General features: G+C 46.8%; 1 protein-coding gene across 7 annotated transcripts in view; it reads right to left on the bottom strand.

Annotated features, from left to right (window-relative positions):
• Positions 1 to 1,293: 1,293 nt before the first annotated feature.
• The window catches only part of LOC147607456 (Spc97 / Spc98 family of spindle pole body (SBP) component), a 139,017-nt gene continuing 115,128 nt past the window's right edge, over positions 1,294 to 25,182 (bottom strand). For 3 of the 7 annotated variants that reach the window (XM_086790841.1, XM_086790847.1, XM_086790848.1), the window contains exons 11-15: positions 19,554 to 19,653; positions 2,665 to 2,726; positions 2,347 to 2,497; positions 2,011 to 2,263; positions 1,385 to 1,894 (exon numbers count right to left, since the gene is read on the bottom strand). In XM_086790841.1, coding sequence (XP_086646967.1) covers positions 2,114 to 2,263; positions 2,347 to 2,497; positions 2,665 to 2,726; positions 19,554 to 19,653 — 463 coding nt within the window. In that variant the 3' untranslated portion in view covers positions 1,385 to 1,894; positions 2,011 to 2,113. Of the gene's footprint in view, positions 1,895 to 2,010; positions 2,264 to 2,346; positions 2,498 to 2,664; positions 2,727 to 19,553; positions 19,654 to 25,182 lie in introns of all 7 variants that reach the window. The other 4 variants (XM_086790845.1, XM_086790842.1, XM_086790844.1 and 1 more) reach the window with 3 other exon arrangements.

Here is a 25,182-nt window from a genome sequence, read left to right as displayed (position 1 = left end):
AGCGAAGATCTCTAGGAAAGCACTACTACAAACGTGGGCTATAGTATTGGACTCTCTTTGGTGCTAACACATGTCACGCTGTGGCTAAATCTTTGTGTTTGTGATTCACATTGAGTCGCCTCAAGACTTGATCTTTCCTGCTGATTGCTTGGAGTGGCAACTAGGTATCTTTGAAGGCTTGCATGGTTGTAATCAAGGCATTACAACATTCTTTCGTTTTTACTGATCTTTTTTTGCAAAACGCTTTGTTCTCTTACTTCACTATAGAAGGAAAGAAGCCCTTAAAAGTGAGGGAAACTTTTTCAAGATAAAAAATAGTGGAAAAACAGGTCTAATTGCAACTAGTCCATCACTTGTAGTTTATGGCAATCATAAAGAGATTGGTGCACAGATTGACAAAAATACAAGTATTTGCCAATCCATGTAGAGTGAGATCACATGATTGTGGCTAATCCAAAGTGTCCAAAATGCCCAAAAGCCTGTCCAAGCAAGGAAACATACATAATCAACCATTCTTTGGTGATACCTCCCAAAGATCCATAAATGCTTGGAGAAGGCAGTCTCATCGCACTTTGAGCATCTAAAACAAGAGGCAAAAGCTATCCTTCTTTTGGCCAGAGTTTCACCAATAGGCAACACTCCAACCAAGCATCAAAAAAGGAAAACTCTGCTGATCTTCACTTCATCCCTCCTAATCTTACTCAACATTTTGATTCTCCTACGACCACTTCACCTTTCAACTCACAATAAATTAACGAGCGTGGTGAAATATAACAAATTTTTAGTGTAATTTTTGATGGGCATTTTAAAATTTTGCAGGGATTTTACAATCAGAATGCTTAAAAACAGGCACGTGACACCTATCAAAAAACAACTATGGTGACACCTATCAAAAAGCAACTATGGTGATGGGCATTATAAGATTTCCCAATGCCCTCTCACCGTGCGGCCTTTCTACCAACACCACACATTATCCCCTCAAGGGCCTTCTTGAGGCTTGAACTCCTCACATTCGCTCATCCACCTACACATATAAACAGCACAATGGGCACTGATTCCTCGTTGCATTGCATAACGGTCTGTGCCTCTTCATATCACCATATAACATCAAGGTAAGGACATATATAGGTGGTAACATGTACGTTGCTTGTAGTGGCAATTTACCTCTTGCTATAAGAATAGTGTGAGAATGTTAAAGGTTCTTTTAAAACTAATATATGCTGGCATTTAGTTTACGTTTTTTTTTTCCAGGGAGGCACACTCTTTGACCCCTTTATGGAGTGAGGAGGAACGGGCCAGAATTGTACCTGAGTCTATATTGTTAATTGATTCTTTTTTGGGGGGAAAAACATTGCAAGCTGTTTGTTTGGGAGCACAACACCAATGGAGGAGAATTCATCAATAAAGATCCGCATATTAACATTCGTCTAAACCACTTGAGAATCTTTGTGAAGTAGACTATATTGTTACATGAATACCTTTCCTTATCATTGCAAAAACCTACACTGTATACACCACCATAAATGGTATACTGAAAGCACATACGTTTGGCACTGCACTAGAGCTGATAATTTGCCCTTCCCATATATGCAGCACACTTGTTTTTCAGAGGGATTCAGTAATCCGGGCAAATTCAACCATCCAAACTGTGTAAGAAGAATCAAAAACCTTGAAGCATGAGCTGCACCTCTTCATGTCACCATTTTGCCATGCTCACCCCTCCTTGAAACTCGTGCCTTTGACAATTGGGCGATTACGCGGAAAGGATCCAGCAAAGCGGCTACAAAGGATATAATTCTTCCTCATGATGCTGCCAAGGAGTTAACCAGTTTGGCACATGAAGCTCCACAGTGCTGGTACCATTAAGAATTTGAGTCATGACATTTGTAAGCATCTACATACATAGTAATAGAAGCAAGTGATTTCAAAACGTATAAGAGTAGCAATGTTCCGGTATTATGCACCAACATATCTCACAGAAGCATCAAAAAGGTGTACAGGACATTTTACCTGAAAGCTACGTCCTTCCACCCAGTAGTGCAATGGTGTAGCTGAGTTTGTGGAAATGAAAAAACCAATATTTTCTTCCCCACTGACTTCTCTACTATCCCTCTTACAGGAATTTTGAGCACGTGTCTCCAAGAAACCCATTGAAATCAAGGCGTGTCCAAAAGTAGCTCAAAGACAACTGGTTGTGGCTGTTGGATCTGATCTGATGAAGCTGTTGTATGGACGACTTGTAACAATTCCTTGCTTCAAGAATCTGCAAACAGATAAACATTAAAGCATTTCTAAAAGGAAGTGCCTGCGTTTGTGTAGGTATATGGGGTTTAGGACAGCACGTACAGCTGACTGGACTTTATCATTCTCTATATCGGGTTTCCCATCTTCCTCCCGTTTCCCAGAAAAATATAGGCAAGAGCTGAGATCGAGCAGACACTGCATGATGTCATCAACACAAGCTCTCACAGACTTCATCTCATCCGAAAGAAAACACCTGAAAACATGCACAAATAAATACTTCATCAGGTAGCCTTTTCACAATTTAGATGCATCTTATGTTACATCTAAGTTTGGCGAAGGTTAGAGATTCTTATAGGAAATCAAACTTCTGTACACCAACAGATGAGAAATCCTGATTTGAAATGGCAACCTGAGACTTACACATGTAAAGCATCCCCCAAATACACCTTATGGAGGATTTCGAGATCTTGTAGATCTTTTCCCTGCAAAAAGTTTCCATACAGAAAGATCAGCAATCAGTTCAAAAATGTTATTACAAAACCTTTGCATGTCTAAGTTCCTTGACCCCTAAACACATTCAAGGTTATGCACAACCTTCAGTTTGTAAACAATCAAAGCATGCCTCATCTACAACTTCTTTTTCTCTCCTCTGTCGGATCTACTTATCTCTCCCATGCTCAATATCCTGGAAGGGCTGCTCCCAATACCACAAGAGTGACTTATTCAATTGATGTTGAGAGAGGCTCATGGATATTGATAAATTGATGCTTTAGATCAGGATTGGATATACATCACAGTCTCCGGACATCACTGTATACATTTTATTGTTTGTTCTGTTTTTCTTTTTTTCCATGATGATGAGATTCCATGGACATCATTGTACACTTTTTGTTCTCATAGACCCTTTGGGTGTTTCGTAGACGATTAATACAACTATCTTTCTTTCTCTCTGTCTCTGCAGCATTATGACATGCTCCCATCACAGAGGCCTAACATTCCCTCTGACATCAGATCAGTTCTAGCCAAGGTGGGTATTGTCATTAGCTGATCGCAACATAGCTCACTCTATACAGGATCATCTACTGATTACACGTACATATACTAGTGTTAGATGTTTTCTTCTTTCAGTTTTCCATGGTATATCCATTGTATCACTTTTGATCTCATAAACCCTTGGGGTCTTTTGTAGACTTCATTGATAGATTTGAAGGGGTAGGAGTTGTGCTTCTTGATACTTTGGTGCTCATATTGTTAAATGCTGATGACATTGTGTTGATTTCAGAATCTAGGGAAGGCCTCTAGAGACACCTAGATGCACTACAGGCCTTTTGTGAGCAGCGGGATTTGACAGTTAACCTTGGAAAAACCAGGTCATGGTGTTTAACACTTCATCTGTGGGTATCAAAGGCACGAGTTTCCTATATGTTGGGGCCGAGGTGGAGATTGTGAGTTCCTATGTGTATCTTGGGGTCACCTTCACAGGGCCACTTTACAGCATGAGGCCAGCTGTAGATGCCAAACTAACCAAAGGGTATGCAACAACGGCTAGGTTGGAGAAAGTGTGTTTCCAGGTTCATTTCCAGGAACTCAACACGAAAAGCTCACTCTTTGACACTTTAGTGAATCCAGCAGCGATGTATGGTTTAGCCTTTTGAGGACCTGACCTAGGAGGGGATGACTAGAGGAGAGTAGAGAGGCTTTAGGTGATGATGCACTCACAAATGATTAGATGCAAACCATCAGTTCCCCGTTCCATTGTCTTGGCAGAGTTTGCAGCTACTCCCCTAGTGGTGGATGCCCTTTTTCAGACAGCTACATACATTCAGCAAGTGTACACATTGAGCAGAGACAGGCTCCCAAGGCTAGCACTTGAGTCCTCTTGACGATTAGCGGAGACCGTATTAAAGGCTATGGTGGCTTGAAGGTGAACACAGCCATGGCTATGGAGCATACAGAGATAGAGAGACAATTTAGAAACATGCACCTTTATGGGTTACAAAGGTTGCCCCAATGACATCACTGCTTATGTCAAGTGCACACATAATATCTAGATATTATTCTTACCCCTCTAAGAGTGGGTTCACACATAAACAAGACACTTACACACTGACACTTACACACTACCACTCTCTAGGAGGTGGTTCACATACACACACAAGCAATGCCTTGAGCCAACAAACCCTCCCTCAAAGGATTGCCTCATATTGTGTCAAGGATAAATCTAGGCTCATGGTTTCTCATGCCAGTTTTCCTGGTCAAGGATAAATTGCATGGCTCTAGTTTCACATACCACTTACGGGATCTTAAGGGTAAGGACATACAAGAGATCAGGTCACACAAAAGAAAACAACAAATAATGGACTTAAAGGCCCAATCATCAATACAATAGTTGGCGTTCTATGTGGAAAGCTCTTCAACAATATTAGCAATGTTTTTCTTTAGGATGATTGCTTTTCCCACAGATACCACAATGATTTAGGCTAAAACAATCCTTTTCTAAGTGATTGCTTTTCCCACATGATTTGCAAGCTTTACCTCTGGCTTGTCCTTTGAAAGATCCCTTGACCTTTTCCAACAAAGCCTTGTTTTGTGACAACTTCTGTTAACCATTGCTTCTTCTTTCTTTCTTCTTCATGTAAAGAACTAATGATTCACTCCAATGTAGGATTAGGAATGTTCTTCAAGGTGGTCACCAAGTTGTCATACTCCTCAAGCATGCTTTTGAGAAGCATTGCCATGGCATCATCTTCAATTATTGGAGACTAAACTGCACTCCTCATTTTGGTGACGTGCAGCAAGAGATTCTCAGCCAATGATTCTAGATTAGGATTTAGAAATGAGATGCAAATAGTTATCACCCAAGTCAAGAACAATGATGGCATATGCCCTCTCTACTCTAAATAGATCCTATTGTGTTTTGGAATCTTCTTCATTGGTTGCATCAACATCATAGAAATAGGTTGCCTCTTCTCCAAACCCCACAGATTTCCTTTCATTTGCCAGGTGTGGGAACTTTGGCCATTATTCTTGTCTATGAACATGTGAGAGCTCATGATTGCAAAGAAGATAAGATATTTTCATTTCATGCCTTGAAAAATTAGGGTTTCCCTAAAATTAGGGCTTTTTGGAAATGATGCTATAGGACGCTATAGCAGCACTCTAATGCTATAGGAGGCTATAGCAACACTCTAATGCTTGATTTATGCCCTCCATTTTGAAAAATGATGGGGGATTTAAGACTAATGCTCTAACAAAGTAGGATTTTCAGAAATTTATAAAAGCCTCAAATTGATCTTCGTCGTTCTGTTGATTTGTTGCGTCTCTCACGAGACTGGAGATACACACTACATGGGTGGCTCCTTAGCAGCTGGGTACCAAAATGCAGTTTTATTGGGATCATTTTCTCCATCTCATAGAGGATGCCTTCATCTAGAAACCCCAGTATGTGCTTAGACATGTCACATGCAATGAGGATTGCTATCGGCCAGATTGGATTTCCTCACATCGCTTGCGGGTGGAGACTGGGAGAGCTGTCGGGATTGATAGAGAAGAGAGGATTTGTCGGTTGTGCTCACTAGAGGTGGAGACAGGATCATTACATTTGCATATGCCCCGTATATTATGAGATCAAGGGGATATCTCATTGTCTTTTTAGAGATGGATTTGGGCCACTCACCCAGATAATGGGTTACCCAGATCAAAAATGCCCTGGACTAGACCTCATGGAGCTTTGCCGGCACAGAGAGCTAGATGCATGCATCACAGAGCAATGGACACGAAGCCCCCCAGATCTCTAACACGAGCTTCTTTGCCCCCTGTCAAGAGAGCAATCAAGGAGATCACAGAGAGGGCCTCATCCACCAGATAGGTCAGGCAATGTCTTCCATTAGCAACCCAGCCACCCACACTCGGGTTCCCAAGAGTATCCATCAAGAGAGCATTCCAAATGCCAAACGACCGAGATTGGCAAGATAGAGAGCACGCTACCATCATGAATCTCAAATCCGCAAGATACTCTAGAGACATCGCAATACTTTCCCATGAGAGGTGGATATTGAGGAGCTCTACATAGTTGTTGAGGAGGCTGGGTCTCCACTCTCCAGGATGCCACCACCCCATGTGCCTCAGTCTCTATAGTTGTACATGCCATACCTTAGTTAGCCACTACTTACTTGTATGCAGCTGATGCTGTTAGTTTTAGGTTCTTTTTCATTTATGTTATTTATGAGGATCATCGTAACCGTGGATATACTTTGTAACATATTTTTGGTCTCCTAGACCCTAGTTGGCTTTTTAAGATGACGAAGGGATCTCCGGCTTTGGCACACCTTCTCCCGGACTTCTCCATCCCGCCACCCCCCTTTGAAACTAACCATGCCTACCTCTCTTTCACTCTTACTTGCACACCACCCATCTCCCCGCCACCACCTTCCATCTCACATTCATAGTTTGAAAAGAAATGCGTTTCATTCATTTTTTATGATAAGAACCATTTCTTTCAAATGAAACGCGTTTCTTTCCCTCCCAACTATTATCAGTGAGATTTGTTTTCGAAAAAACGTCTACTTGCACCTGTGAAAACCAAGGAAGAAGCTACTGCATTGTAAAAATCAGCCCCTTCCAGCTCCTCCCGTAATTCTCAACTTCTATGCCTGCCATCTCTCGGGTTGGTTGTGTTGATTTGTGTCTTTTTTCTTCGATTTTGCTTTTTTTTTATTTTTAAGATTTTGAAATTTGGGGGTTTTCATGCCAGGGTGATAATCTTGCCCTGCCTTTGTCAAGATGCCTCGCACTAAGGATGCCACGTGGACCCATGTCACTCCTGTATCAAGATATGGTGGTTCAGGCACCCAAAAGTGGAAATGTAATTTTTGTGGGGTTTGCTCAAGAGGTACCATAATCTATGTTTGTTAAGGCCCATTTCTCAGGTTTAACTGGGGAAGACATTGATGCCTGCAAACAACAAAGTCGAGCCACAAGAATGGAAAAGACAACAATTGGCAAGACACAATTGAGAATATTGATGCTAGAGAACACGGTTGGGATCAGAGGAGAATGCACAAAGCCAAGCAGGATTTGGGGGTGCTGGTACTCCCACAGTAACATGAAGCCCTTTGCTTGCAGGACCTAGAGCCTCTCTAAAGAGAGCACGCATTCAAGCAAGCATGCAAAAGCAAACAATTAATGATGCAACTAGGGAGCTCACTAGGCTTTTCATCCAATGCGCTTTGTCTTTTCACATTGTGCGCAACCCATGATGGAAAAAGGCTATGAGAGCAATCAGCCACATTGGACGTGAGTGGGAGGGACCCTCCTATGAGACCTTGTGCACTAAAGAGCTCAAAAGAGAGCAACAACAAGTGGAGATGGAGATGGAGATGGAGATGGAGTCATTAAAAGCCACTTGGACCAAGTATAGTTGCACATTGTTATGTGATGGGTGGTCAGACGGACACATGGCACTCCTATGCACGCTCCCTGTATCATATCCCCCATCAGCCACCTCTACCCCCACCACCAGATCTCCGCCCCACCACCTCCACCTTCTTCACAAAGGGCATGGTTTTGTAGCTACGTAATGAGCGGGCCTAGGATCACGAGGGACTCACAGCCAAGTACATCTCACATGTCGATGATACCTTGGCACCCCTACTAGCCTACATGTTCAATAGAGCCCTTTGTGACCGATTTTCACCCTCTTGGTCCGGTAACACCATCGCCCCATTCTCAAAGGTGGAGATCCACTTGATCCTAATAATTACAGGATAGTCATGATTGGCCACACATTGGCCAAACTCTATGAATCGGTGCTAGAGGCGGAGCTCAGTTCATTTGCAGAGACACAGGGATGCAAAGCCGCAGGACTAGAAGGCTTTCGGAAGAGCTACTCTACCCTTGACCACATCTTCACCTTCCGTGCCATCATCGAGGAGGGTAGAGCATGACATTAGAGGATTTACTACTGCTTTGTGGATTTCCGCAAACCTTTTGATAGTGTACCCAAGGCCGCCTCCTAGAGCATCTACAAGAGATAAGAGTCCCATCTGACATGGTTCGGAGCATCATCGCCCACTATGAGTTTGTCACCGGACAAATGAGAAGCCACACGAGGTACATCACAGGAGATTTCCAGCACTATTGGGGTCAATCAGGGCTGCCCTCTATCACCCACTCTTTTTGGCCTCTACATTGATGAGATCTCCAGCTTCATTGTGACAGATTAGGCGGGGCTGGTCCCGCACTCACGCAGGCATATTGATCCCCCTGCTACTTTATGCAAATGACATCGTCCTCCTTTCAGATTCAGCCGAGGGGCTTCCAAGACATTTGGATGCCTTAAAGGACTTTTGCACTCAGCGGGGACCTCACTGTTAACCTTGGTAAAACCAAGGTAATGGTCTTCAATACCTCCTGTTCCTTCACGTCTAGATTGAGCTTCACATACAGGATCCTATGGATACCTTGGTGTCACTTTCAGTGGCCCACACTTCACCATGCCTCCTCCAGCACATGCCAAAGTGACACAGGGATATGCAGCCTCGAGCTTACATGCACATTTCTAGGAGCCCCGGATCACACTCAAACTGGGAATTGTGATCTGCTTGTATTGAGCATGCAAGAATGTAGCATGCTATGCATATCCATGACTAAGCTGAATATTTTGGGGGAACAATGATGCTCTGAAATTTATGCCTCAGCTGCAATGGAAACACAAGAACTACTATTTTTCTTCCCTGACTAGCCTTAGGCCCAAGATCCTCCCGTGGTTACCGTTTTTCACCGCCTGTAGGCGCTTTTTATTTGCCCGTAGGTGATGCCACGGAAGCATCTTGTGGGGTTTTGAATCGAGGACCTCCTAGTCCTAGGGCAAACACCCTCACCACTTGGGGCTATCACTAACACTTACAAAGAGGGAACTAATAACTCTATAGGCTGCCCCCTCCAACTCCTACATTTGAGGCTGAAAACAACGCTCAAATCTTAATTTGTAAACTTAAGTGTTTTGTGGCTGAAAATTGGCTGTCTATACCTACTTGGCCCCCTCTGATAACAATCTCAGACTGCACCATGTCAAAGCGTGGTTCTTAAACTACTTTAAAGCACAAAACTAAGAATACACAGGGAAAAGGAAGAAATATTGGAAGACTTAAAGAATCTCTCAACATTAACTACTATATATTGCAATTGAACAGAGCTTACAGACTTAAACAGAATTCTGCTATATCTTCTAACTACTGAGCTTCTTGTGCTCTCGGAGATCTAGCGCTGTGAACAGAGAAAATAAATCTGTGTAGCCCTCTCCTAATTGCTAGAATTTTCTGCAATAGGAAGCCTTGACTGTCAGTGTTGATTTTTGCTGTTTGGACTAATGCTCTTCAACACTCATCTTTTCTCTCCCTTGGTTGGCTTCTCCAAAGACTTGTAGAAGATTAGTCGAATGAGAAGAGGGTTCTAATTATAGAGACCTCAACAAGCCGGCCTGCTTGCGTTTGCATTTTTTTTTCCGAGAAAAGATCCTTTCATTAGTTATATAAAAATGCCCATAGGGCTACAAAAGAACCTCTCCTGCTCATAAGAAAAACAGAGCAGTGAACAAAGCAAGGCAGCCCGGGAGACTCTCCCTAGGTGCTGCAAAATACAAGCATCAGTACAAAGAACTGAAGGGCTAAATCATACAATAGGAGGGGGGAAAAGCCAAATAGGTGGCCTGTAGTGCCAACGGGGGCCGCGTGTAGGGTATAGAAGGGGCCGCTGCGCTAGGTGGTGTGAAAGGCCTAGCGCCGCAAGATCGCCTCATCCGAGTCGCCCCGGATGCGGTCATACTGTCCTCGCAGGGTGTGGATCAACTCCTACCAAATCCCCCGTACAGTCTCTGCTGGAGGCTCCAGTCTCCCCTCAAAGGCCCTGAAACACCGGACCCTCCAGGTGAACCAAATGGTGAGGCTGCTGAGGAGCTCCCATCGTAAATCCCTCTCCTGTGTCCAGCTGGCGGACGAGAAATCCGGTGACGGAACAAGGCGAGGCTGGCCCCTAATGAATCTGATGGCCTGACTGTCCTGCTCCATCTCATAACCCATAGCAGGCCCTGACGAAGTCGACCAAGCAGCGGCACCCCACGTAAACATACCCTCTGGAGAGAGGGGGGCCAGAATACGCAGCATCCGCAGCCAAATCTGATGCGCCTGAGGGCAATCCCATAGGCAATGTCTCTGTGTCTCCATAGGGTGGCCGCATCGGACGCAGGCCGCCGGAAGACCGCTGAAAACAAGCCAGGTGCCTGCTGAGCCCCTGTGGGCGACCAGCCACCACTGGAAAGTCGAGATCCTACGGGCCTGTCGACTAGCCCAGAGCCGGGCCCAAAAATCCTCCAGGAACTCCTGTGAGAGTCCCTGTAGCCGCCAGTGCCCTGCTGCAACTGGAGAGACCATCCTCCTCGCCGTCAAAATATGCCGCCCCAGCCGAACAGTATACTGGAAAAAGGTGATCTCTGTGGCCTCAAGGGATGCATAAGGATCATGCCACTCGTACTCCCCAGGGTCCCACTGTAGCCGGGCCAAGGGGCGCGCTGCATATGCCCATATGCGCCAATCTGGGAGCACATCTGTAGGGTCAGGGTCAATAAGCCACTTCCGAGAAGCGGCGGCCACTACCCGTATCCTCTGAAAGGTGCACTCTGCAACCAACGGCGACTCCACCTCCACTCTCTGAAGTCTGCCCTCGTCCTGAATCTCATAGTAGAGGCATTTGCCATCCTCAGTGCAAGCTCTGACAGCAATCAGGATCTCCAACTGTGTAAAGGCTCCCATCCACCGTGGGGCCACTGGCTCGATAGGCGTGAACCACTCCTCTGTGAGTGCCTCCTGAATATCATCCCTCATAATCAACCCCCCTCTGAAGTGACTCAGCCTCTCCACCTGGATCTCCTCTGGGAGACTGCAGAAGGCCTGCCAGTCTCCAAAGCTGCGTGCTGGGCCTGCCGCCAAAGGTCCCCAGGCTAGACGAGGCCGAGAACCCAGCATATGACCCTGCTCTGTGCGAACCGCTCGGCTCCAGATGAGCAGCTGTCTGGCCCACTCCTCCACACAAGGAGGAGGTCGCTGAGAGAGCCCCGGTCTCAGCAGCTCCCAAGCTCTCAGGATGCTCAAAGCAAATCTGTCCTCCCATCCTCTACTGAGGCCTGTCCTCCTCATCTCTATGAAGATCCATCGAATCTCTGGTGCCCAAGTGCCCCCTGCTGGGGGAGCCCGAGCCTGCAGCCGCTGCAAGAGAAGCTCTTTCCAAGGCTCAGCGCCTGGAAGCAGCCCCCGAACAATAAGCTTTCCCAATAAGGCTCTACTCTGATCGACTGGATCTATAATGCCCAAGCCTCCTTGAGCCAGCGGAAGTGTAATAACTGCCAAAGCAACCTTTGCCCGGGCTGGCTGACCGTCCCGTCCAGACCACAGAAAGTTCATGATCAACCTCTGTACCTGGCTGATACAAGAGCTTGAGAAGATCCAGCAAGACGTAATGGTCGCTGAAGGAACATGGAAGCTACTGCTAAGCTAGATTAGAAAGCAGGAAGAACTGAGCAAGGCTAAGCTAAGGCGGAAAGAACACAAAGACAAGCATGATGAAGAAGCTAACTACTCAGACATAGACTCAAGTTCAGTTAGGCCACAAGATTGAGACTTGTGTTCATAAAAAGACTTGAGAGCTTGCTGGATGATCTATTCATGATAGAGACCTCACTTATATAGAAGTGAAGTACAAGTGTTACAATGACACCCAACTATATGGGATAATAGAAAGAGTGCCACATGGCAACTCACACACAAAGACTAGTTCCTAGTACACACTAGGACACCTTGACTTCATGTTCCAACACCCCCCCATGAAGGAAAGGTGAGTGATATCATGAGTTTATAAAAGATGCAGTTCCTTGATATACCCAACAAATCCCCCCTCAAGGAAATGCCTCATACTGCAAGGATAAATCATAGGCTCATGGTCTCTCATGCCAGGGTCTCTGGTCAAGGATAAATCCACGGCTCTAGTCTCTCATGCAAGTTGGACATCCTTGGGTAGGTGCAGAATATGGGATATACCAGGACAAACACACAAAATATAATAGATACCTCTGAGAGGTTCAAACAGATAAGACAAGATACCCTTGCATACTCATAGCGGTTGCAACAGGTTTACAAAAATCCTTTTTGGAAACATGATCCAGGCAGGGAACCCTAGAAACAGAAATCTTTATCATCTACCATATATGCTTTTTCATCACTTGTGTCCTCCACCATATTTGCTGAATTTTTCTTTGAGAAACAGTTACTTTCAGAGTGGCCATTCTTGCCACAAATCCCACATGGCTTGATGCGAAAACAATCTTTCTCATCATGATTGTTTTTGCCACAATGTCTACAAGCTTTAAAAGAAATCCTTTTGAACTTGGTTGCCAAAGCTTGTTCTCCCTCCACTTGGTGATCCTTTCGCTTCTCCCGCTTCCTTTCTTCTTCCTGCAATGCACTTATGATCCCTTCAAATGAAGGATCGGGACCATATTTCAGTGTCGTGACCAAGTTGTCATAATCTTCAGGCATGCTTTTGAGAAGCACTGCCATAGCATCATCTTCTGTCACCGGAGAGTGAACGGAAGCCAATTGATTCATTAGGCTTCGCATTTTGTTGATATGAGCATCCAGAAGTGCTCCAGGTTTTAGATCTAACTCAAAGAATTCAATCTTGAGTGACAACTTTGAATGCTTGCTACTTGCACCAAATAAGTGGTCAAGCACATTCCAAGCGTCAGCAGGGTTTTCAAGATCAGAGATGTGATGCAGATAATTGTCTCCAAGACCCAATGCAATGATTGCGAATGCTTGCTCGAGACGTTGAGGTTCCTTTTCCTTCTCCTTCTCGTTTGATGAAGAAGTTCCCTTGACCAGATTCCACAGATTGTGCTTCATCAAGTGGAACTTGATCTTCATTTGCCAGGTGTGGAATCCTTGGCCATTGAACTTCTCAATGGCAGCGTGAGGATTCATCATGATGAATCAATCTGAGAGATATCTCAACTCGAAATGAAGATTAGCAATACGCAGCTCCCATACACGCAGACAGTGAACTGAAAATGGCGGGCTGATTCATGGGAAGATGCTGAGGCAGATGGCTGGAAATGTGGCGCAGATTTTGGGGCAGAAATAGAGGGCAGATCTCAGGCAATGTGGCACATATGTGGGGCAGACTTCTAGTGGAGAATGGCGCAGATCTGGAGAAGAAAATGGCGCAGATCTGGGGCAGCTTATGGCTGGTAGAATGCAGGCAATGGCGGGCAGATTTGAGGCAAAGATGACGAGGCTAATGACGAGGCAAGGAGAAGAGAATCAGGGCAGCATCAAGGCTAGAAGGAGGAAGACGAGGCAACGTGACGACGAGGGTAGCGTGGCTCTGATACCACATGAAGGAACATGGAAGCTACTGCTAAGCTAGATTAGAAAGCAGGAAGAACTGAGCAAGGCTAAGCTAAGGCGGAAAGAACACAAAGACAAGCATGATGAAGAAGCTAACTACTCAGACATAGACTCAAGTTCAGTTAGGCCACAAGATTGAGACTTGTGTTCATAAAAAGACTTGAGAGCTTGCTGGATGATCTATTCATGATAGAGACCTCACTTATATAGAAGTGAAGTACAAGTGTTACAATGACACCCAACTATATGGGATAATAGAAAGAGTGCCACATGGCAACTCACACACAAAGACTAGTTCCTAGTACACACTAGGACACCTTGACTTCATGTTCCAACAGTCGCTAACAGCACCTGATTTGCCACCACCACCCTCCCAGCCAAGGATAGTCGAGCTGTACTCCAATACAAAAGCTTCTTCCGAATGCTCAGAAGAAGCGGGGCAATCTGCTGCTCAGGTGACAAATCTAGTCCAATCTGGCATCCCAAATACCGCACTGTTGTGCCAGGAGGAATCCATCTAAAACCGGGGTCCGGGCTCCATGCCGGAGTGGGAGCGCTGCTGATCCAAAAGGCCACTGTCTTGCGCCAATTGATCAATGCTCCCGAAGCTGCACTAAAAACCTGGAGCGACTGCTCTGCCCGAAGAAGATTGGCCTCTTGGCCATGCAAAAATAAGCCCGTGTCATCAGCAAACTCAGCATCGAGCAGGTCCTCCCCCCGGACTGGGAGCTGGAGTCCTCTCAAACCAACCTCCTCTGCCGTCAAATACATGCTCATAGCCTCCGCAAAGAAGAGAAAAAGAAAAGGGGCGAGGGGACACCCCTGACGGACTGATCTGGTCAGCTCAAAACTCGGCCCCCGTCCTCCTGCAATCAACACCTGGCTACGAGCTGTGGAATACAGAGCCGCCACCCCTCTAATCCAACCTGGCTCAAAGCCCAGGCGAAGCATAGTGCCCTCTAAGAAACCCCAATCGACTCTATCGTATGCCTTCTCAAAATCGAGAAGCATCACAACCAAGTCCTCACCAAGAAATCTAGCTCGAGCCGTCGCCTCCCAGAAAGTGAAGATGTTGTCAAGGATACTGCGCTCCTTGACAAATCCTGTCTGGGTAGCATGAATCAACTCCCCTAGGAAGGGCTCGATCCTCAAACTCAAGGCCTTTGCTAAGACCTTGTAGACAGTATTGAGGATCGTAATAGGTCTCCAATGCCGAATATCATCTAATACTCCCTCCCCCTTGGGGATAAGAAAGATCAAGCCCTCTGAAAAGCTCTGTGGCATCACCCCAGTGTCCAAAACATACTGAAAGCCCCTGCGGAGGCCTGGCCCTAAAAGGTCCCAATAGCGCATAAAAAAGGCAGGCGTCAGTCCGTCCTCCCCTCGGCAACTATGTCGCGGCAGGACCCTCAAGGCCTCAGCAAGCTCAATCTCTGAAAGAGGCGCACCAAGAACTGTACGCATACGATCTGTGACCCTCCTCTGCACATGGGCCCACACAGTCTGTCTGCAAGCATCCCGATCCTCAGTGGCTGGCTCCGCTGAAAGCAGGTCTCTATAGAATCCAGTGGCAATGGCTCTGATCTCTCCAGGCTCAGTAGCTACCGATCCATCCGGCCTCCAAAGCTGACGGACTCCTGCTCGAGCATGGCGGGGTCCAGTAATCTCAAAGAACTCCCCAGTCACTCTATCACCAAGTTGCGTCCACTGAGAGGCCTAACGACGATAGTAAAACTCATGTCTCTGCTCCTCTGCCTCTCTAACCTCCTGGCGTGCCTGACTAAGCTGGGACGCCACCCACTCACATGCAGGCTGCTGCTCCTGAAGGCGCTGAAGCGAAGCAAGGCTGCATCTCAGCCGATGCTCCCGCTCGTGAATCTCTCCCAGCCGTGTCAAAGCTGCAGCGTGCAGAAAAGAGCTAAGCTCGATGAGTCCCTGGGCACACTGGCCTGCTGCATCCTGGTCAGAGCACTGACTATCATGCCAGATCCTCTCAATGTCCTTAGCGAGATTAGGATCTGTAAGTACCCTCTCCGGGATCCTCAACTGCAAGCTGGGCTCCCGTGTCCTCTCCTCCAATGTCAAGATAACTGGCGCATGATCTGAAAATGAGGTGCCAGCGAGAATGCCGACGGAGCCCCCTCGCTCCCCTAACTAGTCGCCCACATAAAAGCGATCAATCCGTGATAGATTAGTCCCTCCCTGTCGACGATCCGACCGAGAGAAACTAAGACTGTCTTGAGAGCGGGAGAAGGCCCCATGCTGCCATGCATCAGTGATCCTCAGTGACACGCAAAACCGGTCCCAAGCTGCAAGCTCCGTGCCGTGCACTGTAACATGACTGCCTCCCACCCTATCGGCCGGGTCTTCAAGCATGTTGAAGTCTCCCCCAACACACCAATGTGCGGCCTCTGGCAATGCATCCGTAACCTGGGTCCAGAACTCTGCTCTGGCACTAGCATGGTTGGGCGCATAGACGTTGAGCACGCCCAATAGCTCATCATGCATCCTCAGAATGACATACTGTGCTCTACCAGGCACAATGATCCCTCGATCCACAATGGCCTGCTGCCATACATCTGCAATGACCATGCATACTCCTCCCTGTCCACCCAAAGGACCAAACCCTGCAGACCAAAAGGTGTCCCATCTACCAGGCAACACCGAACCATATCTCCGGATCCTGCTCTCACCCAAGTGGTGCTCCTACATCAATGCTGCCACCAACCAGGCATCTCTGAAGCTCCTGCCTCAAGCAACCACGATAGCGTATAAAATGTGCTCTGCCAAGGCCCTGTACATTCCATGAGATGATCCTCATGGATGACCTGCTGAGGTGGATGTTGTCTCAGCCGTACGGCGGGCCTTCGCAAGCGGCTTGGATGGTGAGTAGTCCCCATCTGAGCGGCTGCGAATCTGCCCACCCGGTGTAGTGCAAGAATCACGGATCAGGCGCCAGTGGCTGTGACCCATGGCGACTGCCTCCTGCTCTGACAGAGGAACCTCGTGTGTACATACATATCCAGGGTCGCGTGCCAAGTCTGCCACTATGCGAACGACCAAATGACGAATCCCTGAGGCGTCCACACTCCCGGGATCCAAGAAAAAATGAGCCAACTCCCATAGTCGGCCTATCACATCAATCACCTCCAGATCGCTCACATGGTGAGAAAACTCAACTGCCTGAGTCTTCAAGGTGCTAAGAGCGAGCTCCAGAGTCCGCTCCCGGTCACATGGGCCACAGAGAGGGAACGAGAAGGCCACCGCTGAATCAAGTGCCTCCTCCCCGCGGGCCGGAGGTATCACTACATGAACTCGGATGGGTGCTCGCTCATGGGGGTCCTCTGCTCCAAAAAGCCGTGTGAAGGAGTAATCAAAAGCCTTCGAGCGCTGTCTAGTGCCGAGGCGACTCAGCCGACTGCGGATAGATGATATCCGTGAAGCCCGAATCGGCATGGTAAGTCTCCTCTGCGGTGCTCGATCAAGATCGGTGCTCAGAGCCCTCCTGACTGCCACGGCCCCCCGGGGAGCTGAGGCGGGCGGGGGGGGGGGGGGGAGGAGGAGGGGGCGAGGGAGGTGGAGAAGGAGCCGCTGCCGAAACCGGAGCGGGGACGGGAGGCGGCGAAGTGGAAGCGAGGTGGTATGGGGGGATGGGGTGGGGGGGGGGGGTGAAGGAGGGGGTGCTGGCATCTCCTGGTCCTCAGTCGTCGGAGTCTCCTCCTGGAGGGGAGCAAAGCTGTTCCTCACGGGAACCCAGTGATGCTGAGACTGTGGCTGCTGCTGCAACGGTCGCTGGGCGTGCTGCTGTGGCTGTCTCCCTCGACGGCGCCCCTATCCAGGCTGCCACTCCGAGGTCTCTGTGGCCTGAGCAGGTGTCCCGGAGGATGCCTGCCGAGTCGCATCTGTGGGCGGGCCATCAGGGGCCTGCTGCTACGGTGAAGGTCGGGGTCTCCTGCGAGGGCAAGCCTTGGCCAGATGACCGATCTGCCTGCAAAATAAAGCACTCGTTCGGGAGCCCCGAGAACTCCACTCTCTGATAAATCCATCCCCCCCCTATCCTAGGTAGCTGAATGACCTTCGGAAGGGAGGAGATGTCAGACACCAAAACTCTGACTGAAGGTAGCCCAGCTGCTCTGGCCACCACTGAAGCTGCTGTGGGGCCATTCTCTAGCACCGAACCCATCAATGCTCCTAGCCTAGGAAGGAGCGGAAGGTACTCCCGGCGGAGTCCAGGGAAACAGACTGTAACATGGAAGAGGCGCTCTCCCTGCTCGGCCGCTGCTGGGTCAAAGCCGTGCTGCCAAGGTCTAAAGAATGCCCGAGCTCCCCTGATGTCAAGGGGACTCATGGCGAGGACCTGGGCCACGCTCTGGGCTGTCTCGAACTCGATCTGGTAATGCCCACGGCCCAGTAGCTGAACGTCCAGGATCTTGTCCACATCTGCAAGAAGGCGGGGCCTGGAGAAGATCCCGGATCTCCCTCTGCTGGGGCGAGTGCCGACTATACGGCAGATGGTGGAATGAGCCTGGAGGCGTTCCACCTCTGCAGCGAGGCTCGCTTCCTCTTCTGGCGAAAGAGAAAGCCTGATGGGGGTATCCTCTGGGGCGGGCGAGGGGGCTGCAGAAGAGTCCCTCTGAGGTGGGGCGGGAGGAGCCTCCATCAGAGTTTGAAGCTATGGCGAAGGCGAGGCGAAAGCGGATATCCTGCAAGAACCGAGCTGCACACCGAGAGGCGGAAGACGAAGGCCAGAGAAAAAGGAAAAAATCCCCCTGGGGGCGGAAATCAGCAAGAAAGGGGGGGGGGGGGGGGGGGGGCGGCGAGGCGGCGAAGGAGTAGCCCTAGGGGGGGGGGGGGGGGCGGGAGCTGCGCACAAGAGGGTGGGGGGAGAAAACGCAGGCGGAGGGGGGGGGGGGGTCGGGGCGCTGCAGAGGTGAGGAAGGCGCGAAAAGAAGGGGGGGCACGAAGGAGAGGAGGGGCGGCGGGCAGAACAGCGAGGGAGGGGGGCGCAATGGCAGGCGGGGGCAGGGGGGGGGGGGGGGGGGCGCGAGGGGGCGAGCAGGCAGGTAGGCGGGGGGGCGCGAGGGGGCGAGCAGGCAGGTAGGCGGGGGGGCGCAGGTGTGCAGGTAGCGCGAGCAAGGAGGGGCGGGAGCTTCAGCCGCTTGCGTTTGCATTGATTTGCTTTAGTTTTTATTAATTGCATCCACACATGCATTGGTTTTGTAGGCAGCCTATTGTTGTCCATTCTCAAGCGCAAGAGCCCTAGCATGACACATGCATTTGAGTGTTGGAGCTGATTAATGTAACATTTTTTGTGACACATCAGAGCACAGAGAGAAGCTTGCCAGCTATGTTCTTTTGATCATGCTTGCTCTTCGTTATTCGGAAGGTTAAGTGTGCTAGATGAAAATGTGCTACTTTCCTCCTTGAGAATTCAGATTCTTGCCAGAGAAAGAAAGCAATCATAGTCAACTTATCATGTCAGGAAAGTATGGCCAAATTGTGGCTACTTCCCCTCCAGATGATCCCATTCTTGACATGAAAAGACAGCAGCAAAGATCAGTTTATCATGTGAGGCCACTATAACCAAATTAACAAGATTTTAAAAATGTCAAGTGCCTTCTCCCAGTTGGGAAAAGATCAATGTCATTTTCCCCAGTTGGGGGCCTGCAAAACACTCCCATCTCCAATGAGAAGGGGTGAGGCACCGTTTGTGACTGGCTGTCCTAGAGGAACCATGTGCGATCACATTGGGTGAATTGCAAACTTGTACTCCCAGGAGATAAACAAAAAGGAAGATTGAAAAGAAAATTCAACCACAAAGTAAGCCCTTCGAAGTTGACATAGCAACATCACCTCATCACGAAGTGCTTGCAGAAGTTTGCTCCATACATTATGTAGCAGTTGTGATTCTATGTAGCCTTGCAAAGTCATAATAAAATGAGCAATTTGTTGCCTGCCAAGATAAAACACCAAAAAACATTAGGATATCTCCTAATCATTGACAACATATAGTGAGCATATCTAGATATGGAAACACAACTAATTCTCCTAGCCTAACCTCTTGCTTGCCATTTTCATTTCATTTTTCTTATGTCTCTCTCCCTTCCTCTCAATTATCAACTCATGTATCTTCAACTTGTCTTCATTTATAGCTAATTCAATTGTGAAGAAGGGTGTTGGTGGGTTTGGATGGCTTATATTCGCATATATTCCATGCGTCAATTGAAGAGCATAAACATGGAAACAATTTAAAAAAAAAAATAGGCCCACGTACTACGTGGGTCCTACATATACAATGAATAGTGAGGCCAGTGATACCAATGGAGCACATCATGTGTCATCTTCCTCTACTACAGTTCGCTCTATGGCAATGGTGTATATGAGCTGACATAGGATGGCCTACATCTCGGAGAGCGAGGACGTCTCACTCCTTGGAAGGGACTGTGCCTGATCGATGATAACTCCACGTGTACAAGACACAAGCAGGGGGGGGGCACTCTCCTAGCCAGCTCAGGATCCCATCTGGTGTCAAAACTGGGATGCTATGCACCCGATTGCCCACATATGGCTGCTCCTCGTAAAAGAGGGGTCCTTACAAATTACACTGAATTTGGGACCCATGCACAATGATGACGAGGGCGGAGCATTGATTTCTAATAGGTACTATGTTCTAGAAACACAACAAATGGAAGGCAGTGGCTCCCATGGTTGTCTTTGCCCTCATCCATGCATTTAGCATCAGAAGAACTCCACCTTAGATTCCTAGTGGCATGTGAAGTGAAAGCTTTCTTATTGGAGTTTAGTTGTAACTTTACTGGTTAGCAACTTTGACAAGGCTTATAGCTTAAGCTGTCAGAATCACCTGCTGCCCCCAAAAATTGTGATGGATGTCTAAAGGGACTGCGTGCCATCCCTGATAACTCCACATGTATGGAACACTGGCAGGTCTCAAATCCCAGTCTCTATCCAACAGCAACGAGAGGCCAGTGACACCTTCACCTTACCAAAGGCAATGGAGATAGCTATGTTTCTAAATAAAACATTTCTTCCCGACTCTCAAGAAGTGCCTCGGTAAACTGGAGCTTCCTGAGAAGCTCTGTCAAAGAAACCCATGTCCGGCTCGTGTGGAGACCAGCCAAGTCTAGACCGCTTTGCATTTGATCTTTTGTTGAGAGAGATCCAAAAGAGGTGCATCAGGCAGAACTTGGAGGGAGTTGGGGGGCTTGTTACCACCCAATAATCAAAGCACTCAAAAGTGTTTCTGAAAAAAAAAAAGCACTCAAAAGTGTGGCTTAGCATATAAAGCATGAACGCTTTTCTGTACTGAAAAGGTTCTTAAGTGACAGTCATTATGCCTAGGGACTCAATGATGTGTATCATAGGGGAGTCGCAACCAGATGGACACAAGGGCACATGTGGTGTGGCTGATCAAGTGCACACTGGACAACCAGTGCCAATAGCATTTCTCTGTTCAAATCTAAGGGCGGCACTCTGAAGCTGTGTTAGACCCTGCTCAAAAAAACAAAAAAAAAACTGGATGCCTACAGGCCACTAGTATAAATATGGAAGCGTGATCAATCAATCTATGCCATGCTAGCCATTGCTAGGGTTTCATCTTTTGCAAACATTCATTATTTTTTTATTCTGCACATTTCTGAGGTCAAGTATCTAGGGTTAGGGTAGGCTGCTCATTTCAGGTCCTTACATTGGCGATCCATCTTGAGACCATGTGAATCAAACAGAAAACCTACATGTAATATGTCCCTTCTGTGCAAGCTGACTGGAAGACTCAGTGCCAACCGCAGAAGACGGTCTCTATCCAGTGTACACATGGTGTGACGTAAGTGATGGTCAGGAAAAGAGCATCAAGGACCGACCAACCTGCCCCAAACTCAACAAGCACAACCTCATGTGGCACAAACTCCTAATCATGCAAGAAAACATCATCACCTCTATCCACTTCCAATCTGCCTCTGACAAGTCTGGTCTCCAAATCAAGGCATCGTACATCACAGAAGGTGTCATCAATTTGTCAAACGACCAGCTCTTAATGCTCGGCGCTTGGAAGTAGGTTTGGAAGCACTGTTTTCTTTAATCGGGCCATGGTAGCATAACCTCTCGCAAGTGGACCTGGCTGGGCGGCTACATGGAGAAAACTGAATCCAAACAGTGTGGGAGATATGACGCAACCTTGTTTGATCTAAATTGTGCTATGGATCTTTCCAGATAATATATCCTGGTGCCCAAACCTAGTCAGTCACTGACTCAAACAATATTGCAGTTACATTGTGCAGGAAATTTTATATAAAGTTTAAATCCTTTTCATTATTGCCTTGCCAGCCTACGGGATCATTGTAAATGTGGTGAGCATGGACAAACAATGATAACAATAGCTTCAAGTAGATGTAGCGGGCTTGATTCACAACTTCCGTATACAAAATCATTTTTGCATTGCTTGTAGATAAACCAACCTGTAATCTCCCTTTTGTATACACTTCAGAAGAGACTGTGAGTTGGCTGAGGCATAAACCTTAGACTAGCAGATTGCAACGTCGCGCACACAAACACAAATAAACTCCCCAAATTACTTACGCGTGTCCAGCCCACCTAACACACCCAACAACAATAGAATAGGGGTGTTGATATGATTGGATACACTCATAAGAGCTCCCACACTAAACACAATCATCCGCGTGCATAAGTTCCAGTATTGACCATGCATGCGTTCGAAAGACTCTACTTTATGTCAAGCACAACTTTCTAGAGGACTCCAATGCATTTGATCTCAAGAAGGCCTTCGAAACATGCCATGAACATGTAATCAACACACAAACGACTTCCGAATTACGAGCTGTTGGAGTTGTGCCACTGCCACCAGGGAGCGCATTATTCAGTTCGAAAAATCAAGCTAGCAGTAAAATGAGAATGTTTAAAGCGTCCAGCCCCCCACACTGGCCTCGCCTCTACTTATTTTTCCTCTCACAACATCACACTTCACATCACCTCTAGCAGGAAATGGAGCTCCTGGAAGCAGCCCAAGAGCCATGATCAATGACTCAAATCAAGCCTTCCGGAAGTCCAGCCCCCCACACTGGCCTCGCCTCTACTTATTTTTCCTCTCACAACATCACACTCCACATCATCTCTAGCGGGAAATGGAGCTCCTGGAAGCAGCCCAAGAGCCATGATCACATGCCTGCAGCGACCTCATCCTGCTCACCATCGCCACCACTGTCCTCCTCGCATTCTCTTCTTGTGTGTGGCTCGAGCTTCTCTCAGCCTTGCCTTCTCCCAGCAGTGCCCCTTAAAAGAAATAGAGGCAAATGAATCATTGCTGCTGCAGCATCTGCAGACCTCAACTCTGCTGCTCACTCTGCCGCACTCGCGCTGCAGCCCACCGCTTCCCGACTGCCCAACTTTAAGTCTTAAAATAAGGCTTAACAAGGCTTCTTCATACAGCCCAACTGTAGTGCAAAGGAGGAACCCAACCAGATCGTGCACCTCTGCCCGACTGTTGCTACAGTTGCCGTCTCATCCCGTATAGCCCACAGCTGTTTACATGCTCCAAAGAGAACCCACACCTATATCAGAAGGGGGAAAACATCAAAGCTTAACCCTCAAGAAAGGTCGTTTCTCCATTTTTCAAAAATCAGAGAAAATTAGGGTTTTGGGCTGTTTTTTTCAAAATTGAAGTACATTTGTGACATTAGGCTCATGCTCTACCCTACTAAAGCTTTAAAATAAAAAAGGCCCTTAGTTGAAAACGCTACTTTTTTAGGGTTTCATAAGCTGTTTTTTTTGGGGGGGGATTTGGGGATTTAGCATCATCTTTGTTTTTTTTTGGTGAGTAAAACAGGGCTGATTATATTACCACAAAATCTCATACAAACACGTGCAAAGCGCCAAAAGATACAAGTGCAACCAACTGCACTCAAAGGCAAAATTTATGCCAAAAACAAAACCTATACAAAATCTCACGGAGGGAGATAATAGATGCAAGACATATATATATATATACCTTCATAAGGTCAAAAAGCTTTCAATTATAGTGATATTGGGAGAAACTTGAAAAAGCACAATAAATCAGCCATTCTTAGAACTGAATGTCCTTGTAGGAAGGTTTGTCTTCTCTTCGTTTGTGGAGGAATCTTAGGACATGCGGTCACTGCAGATTGCTCCATTCTTCCTTCTCATTCGCTCAAAGAGCTCTTTTCTAAAGGCACTAATTTAGACTTTCTTCAGTTGACTCTTGTCTTCTTAAAGCCATAGGAAAAGGGCATATCTAGTTTTGTAGTCAAGCTAGAAGAATCTTTAGGAGTTCAAGGCATTTTTTCTCATTGGAAAGCTACTATTTTGAGAAAGGCCTCTGAGAAACTCATGAAATTTTGTTCAAAGAGTACTCCCTCTGTTAGCAATTCTTTATCTTCTAGCGATTTAGTTGCTCTCAAGAAATTTCATCGAGATTTTGTTATTTCCTACGTAGACGAGCGTTCTAACAATTTTGTTTTTACTTGTAAAAAGTTTTACTTAGAATGTTTGTTAAGTGAAGTAAATTCTTCCTCTCAGACTTATTCTAGCTGTTCACTTTCTTCTCAAGACGTTATCTTGAACACCAAGATTTTGTAAATCGTTTGGTTTCAAGTGCAACCCTACTTTGTCTTTTTTGTATACAGTTTGGAAGTTTCATAAGAATCCTATAAAGCCCAGGTTCATAGCTGCTTCTTGCAATACATCTCTGACGGATGTTTCTAAATGGCTTAGTCATTGCTTTAAAGCCATTTTACCTAGTGTCCATGACCTTTGAAAAAATCTTCTTAAAGATGCTGATGTGCCTACAGACACGAGGTGGGTCTTAAAGACTCTGTAGGAGTAGTTCCCGTCTTGAAATTATGAAACTCCTCTCGGAGCCCTCGCTGAAAAGTCGTCTCCTTTAGCCTACAAACCTTCGACTTCACGACCTTATACACCAAACCTAGACTTAGCAGACTTACGTGTAAGGATTAGATCCCTTATGACGAAAGTTTTACCTATAGATTTAGAAAAGGATAGATGCAAGGCTTTATTAGTAGAAAAGTCAGCTTTGCATTTTGATTTTTCTTGGGTTAAAAAGTAAAAATCAAGATGTAGATAAGAGAAAGAAAAGATTCACCAAAATTGTAGACAAAGATGACATTTGTACTTGGTTAGATTTTCTCCTAGATAACCTTTATATATCCTTAGGCGGACTCTTTATTTAAGCAAGCAATTGGTATTCCCATGGGTACCAATTGTGCCGTCTTTCTTGCTAATTTTATCTTTTTACTTATGAGTTTGATTTTATGGAATGCCTTATTTCTGCTAATACTTGTCCTGTCTTTCTTTACAAACTTTGTAATGTGAGACGTTTTGTAGATGACCTCTTTGTTCCCGACATTCCTTCCTTTCAAGAGTTTTTGTATATCAGTCCAAATTCCTTCGGTGGAGGGATCTATCCCAAGGAATT

The sequence above is a fragment of the Cibotium barometz genome, chromosome 55, assembly GCF_041138505.1.
Source record: "Cibotium barometz isolate CiBa-2024 chromosome 55, ASM4113850v1, whole genome shotgun sequence".
In the NCBI taxonomy this organism is placed as follows: Eukaryota; Viridiplantae; Streptophyta; class Polypodiopsida; order Cyatheales; family Cibotiaceae; genus Cibotium; species Cibotium barometz.
The sequence above is the reverse complement of the archived record's forward strand: the minus strand, read 5'-3'. Positions and strand labels throughout refer to the sequence as shown.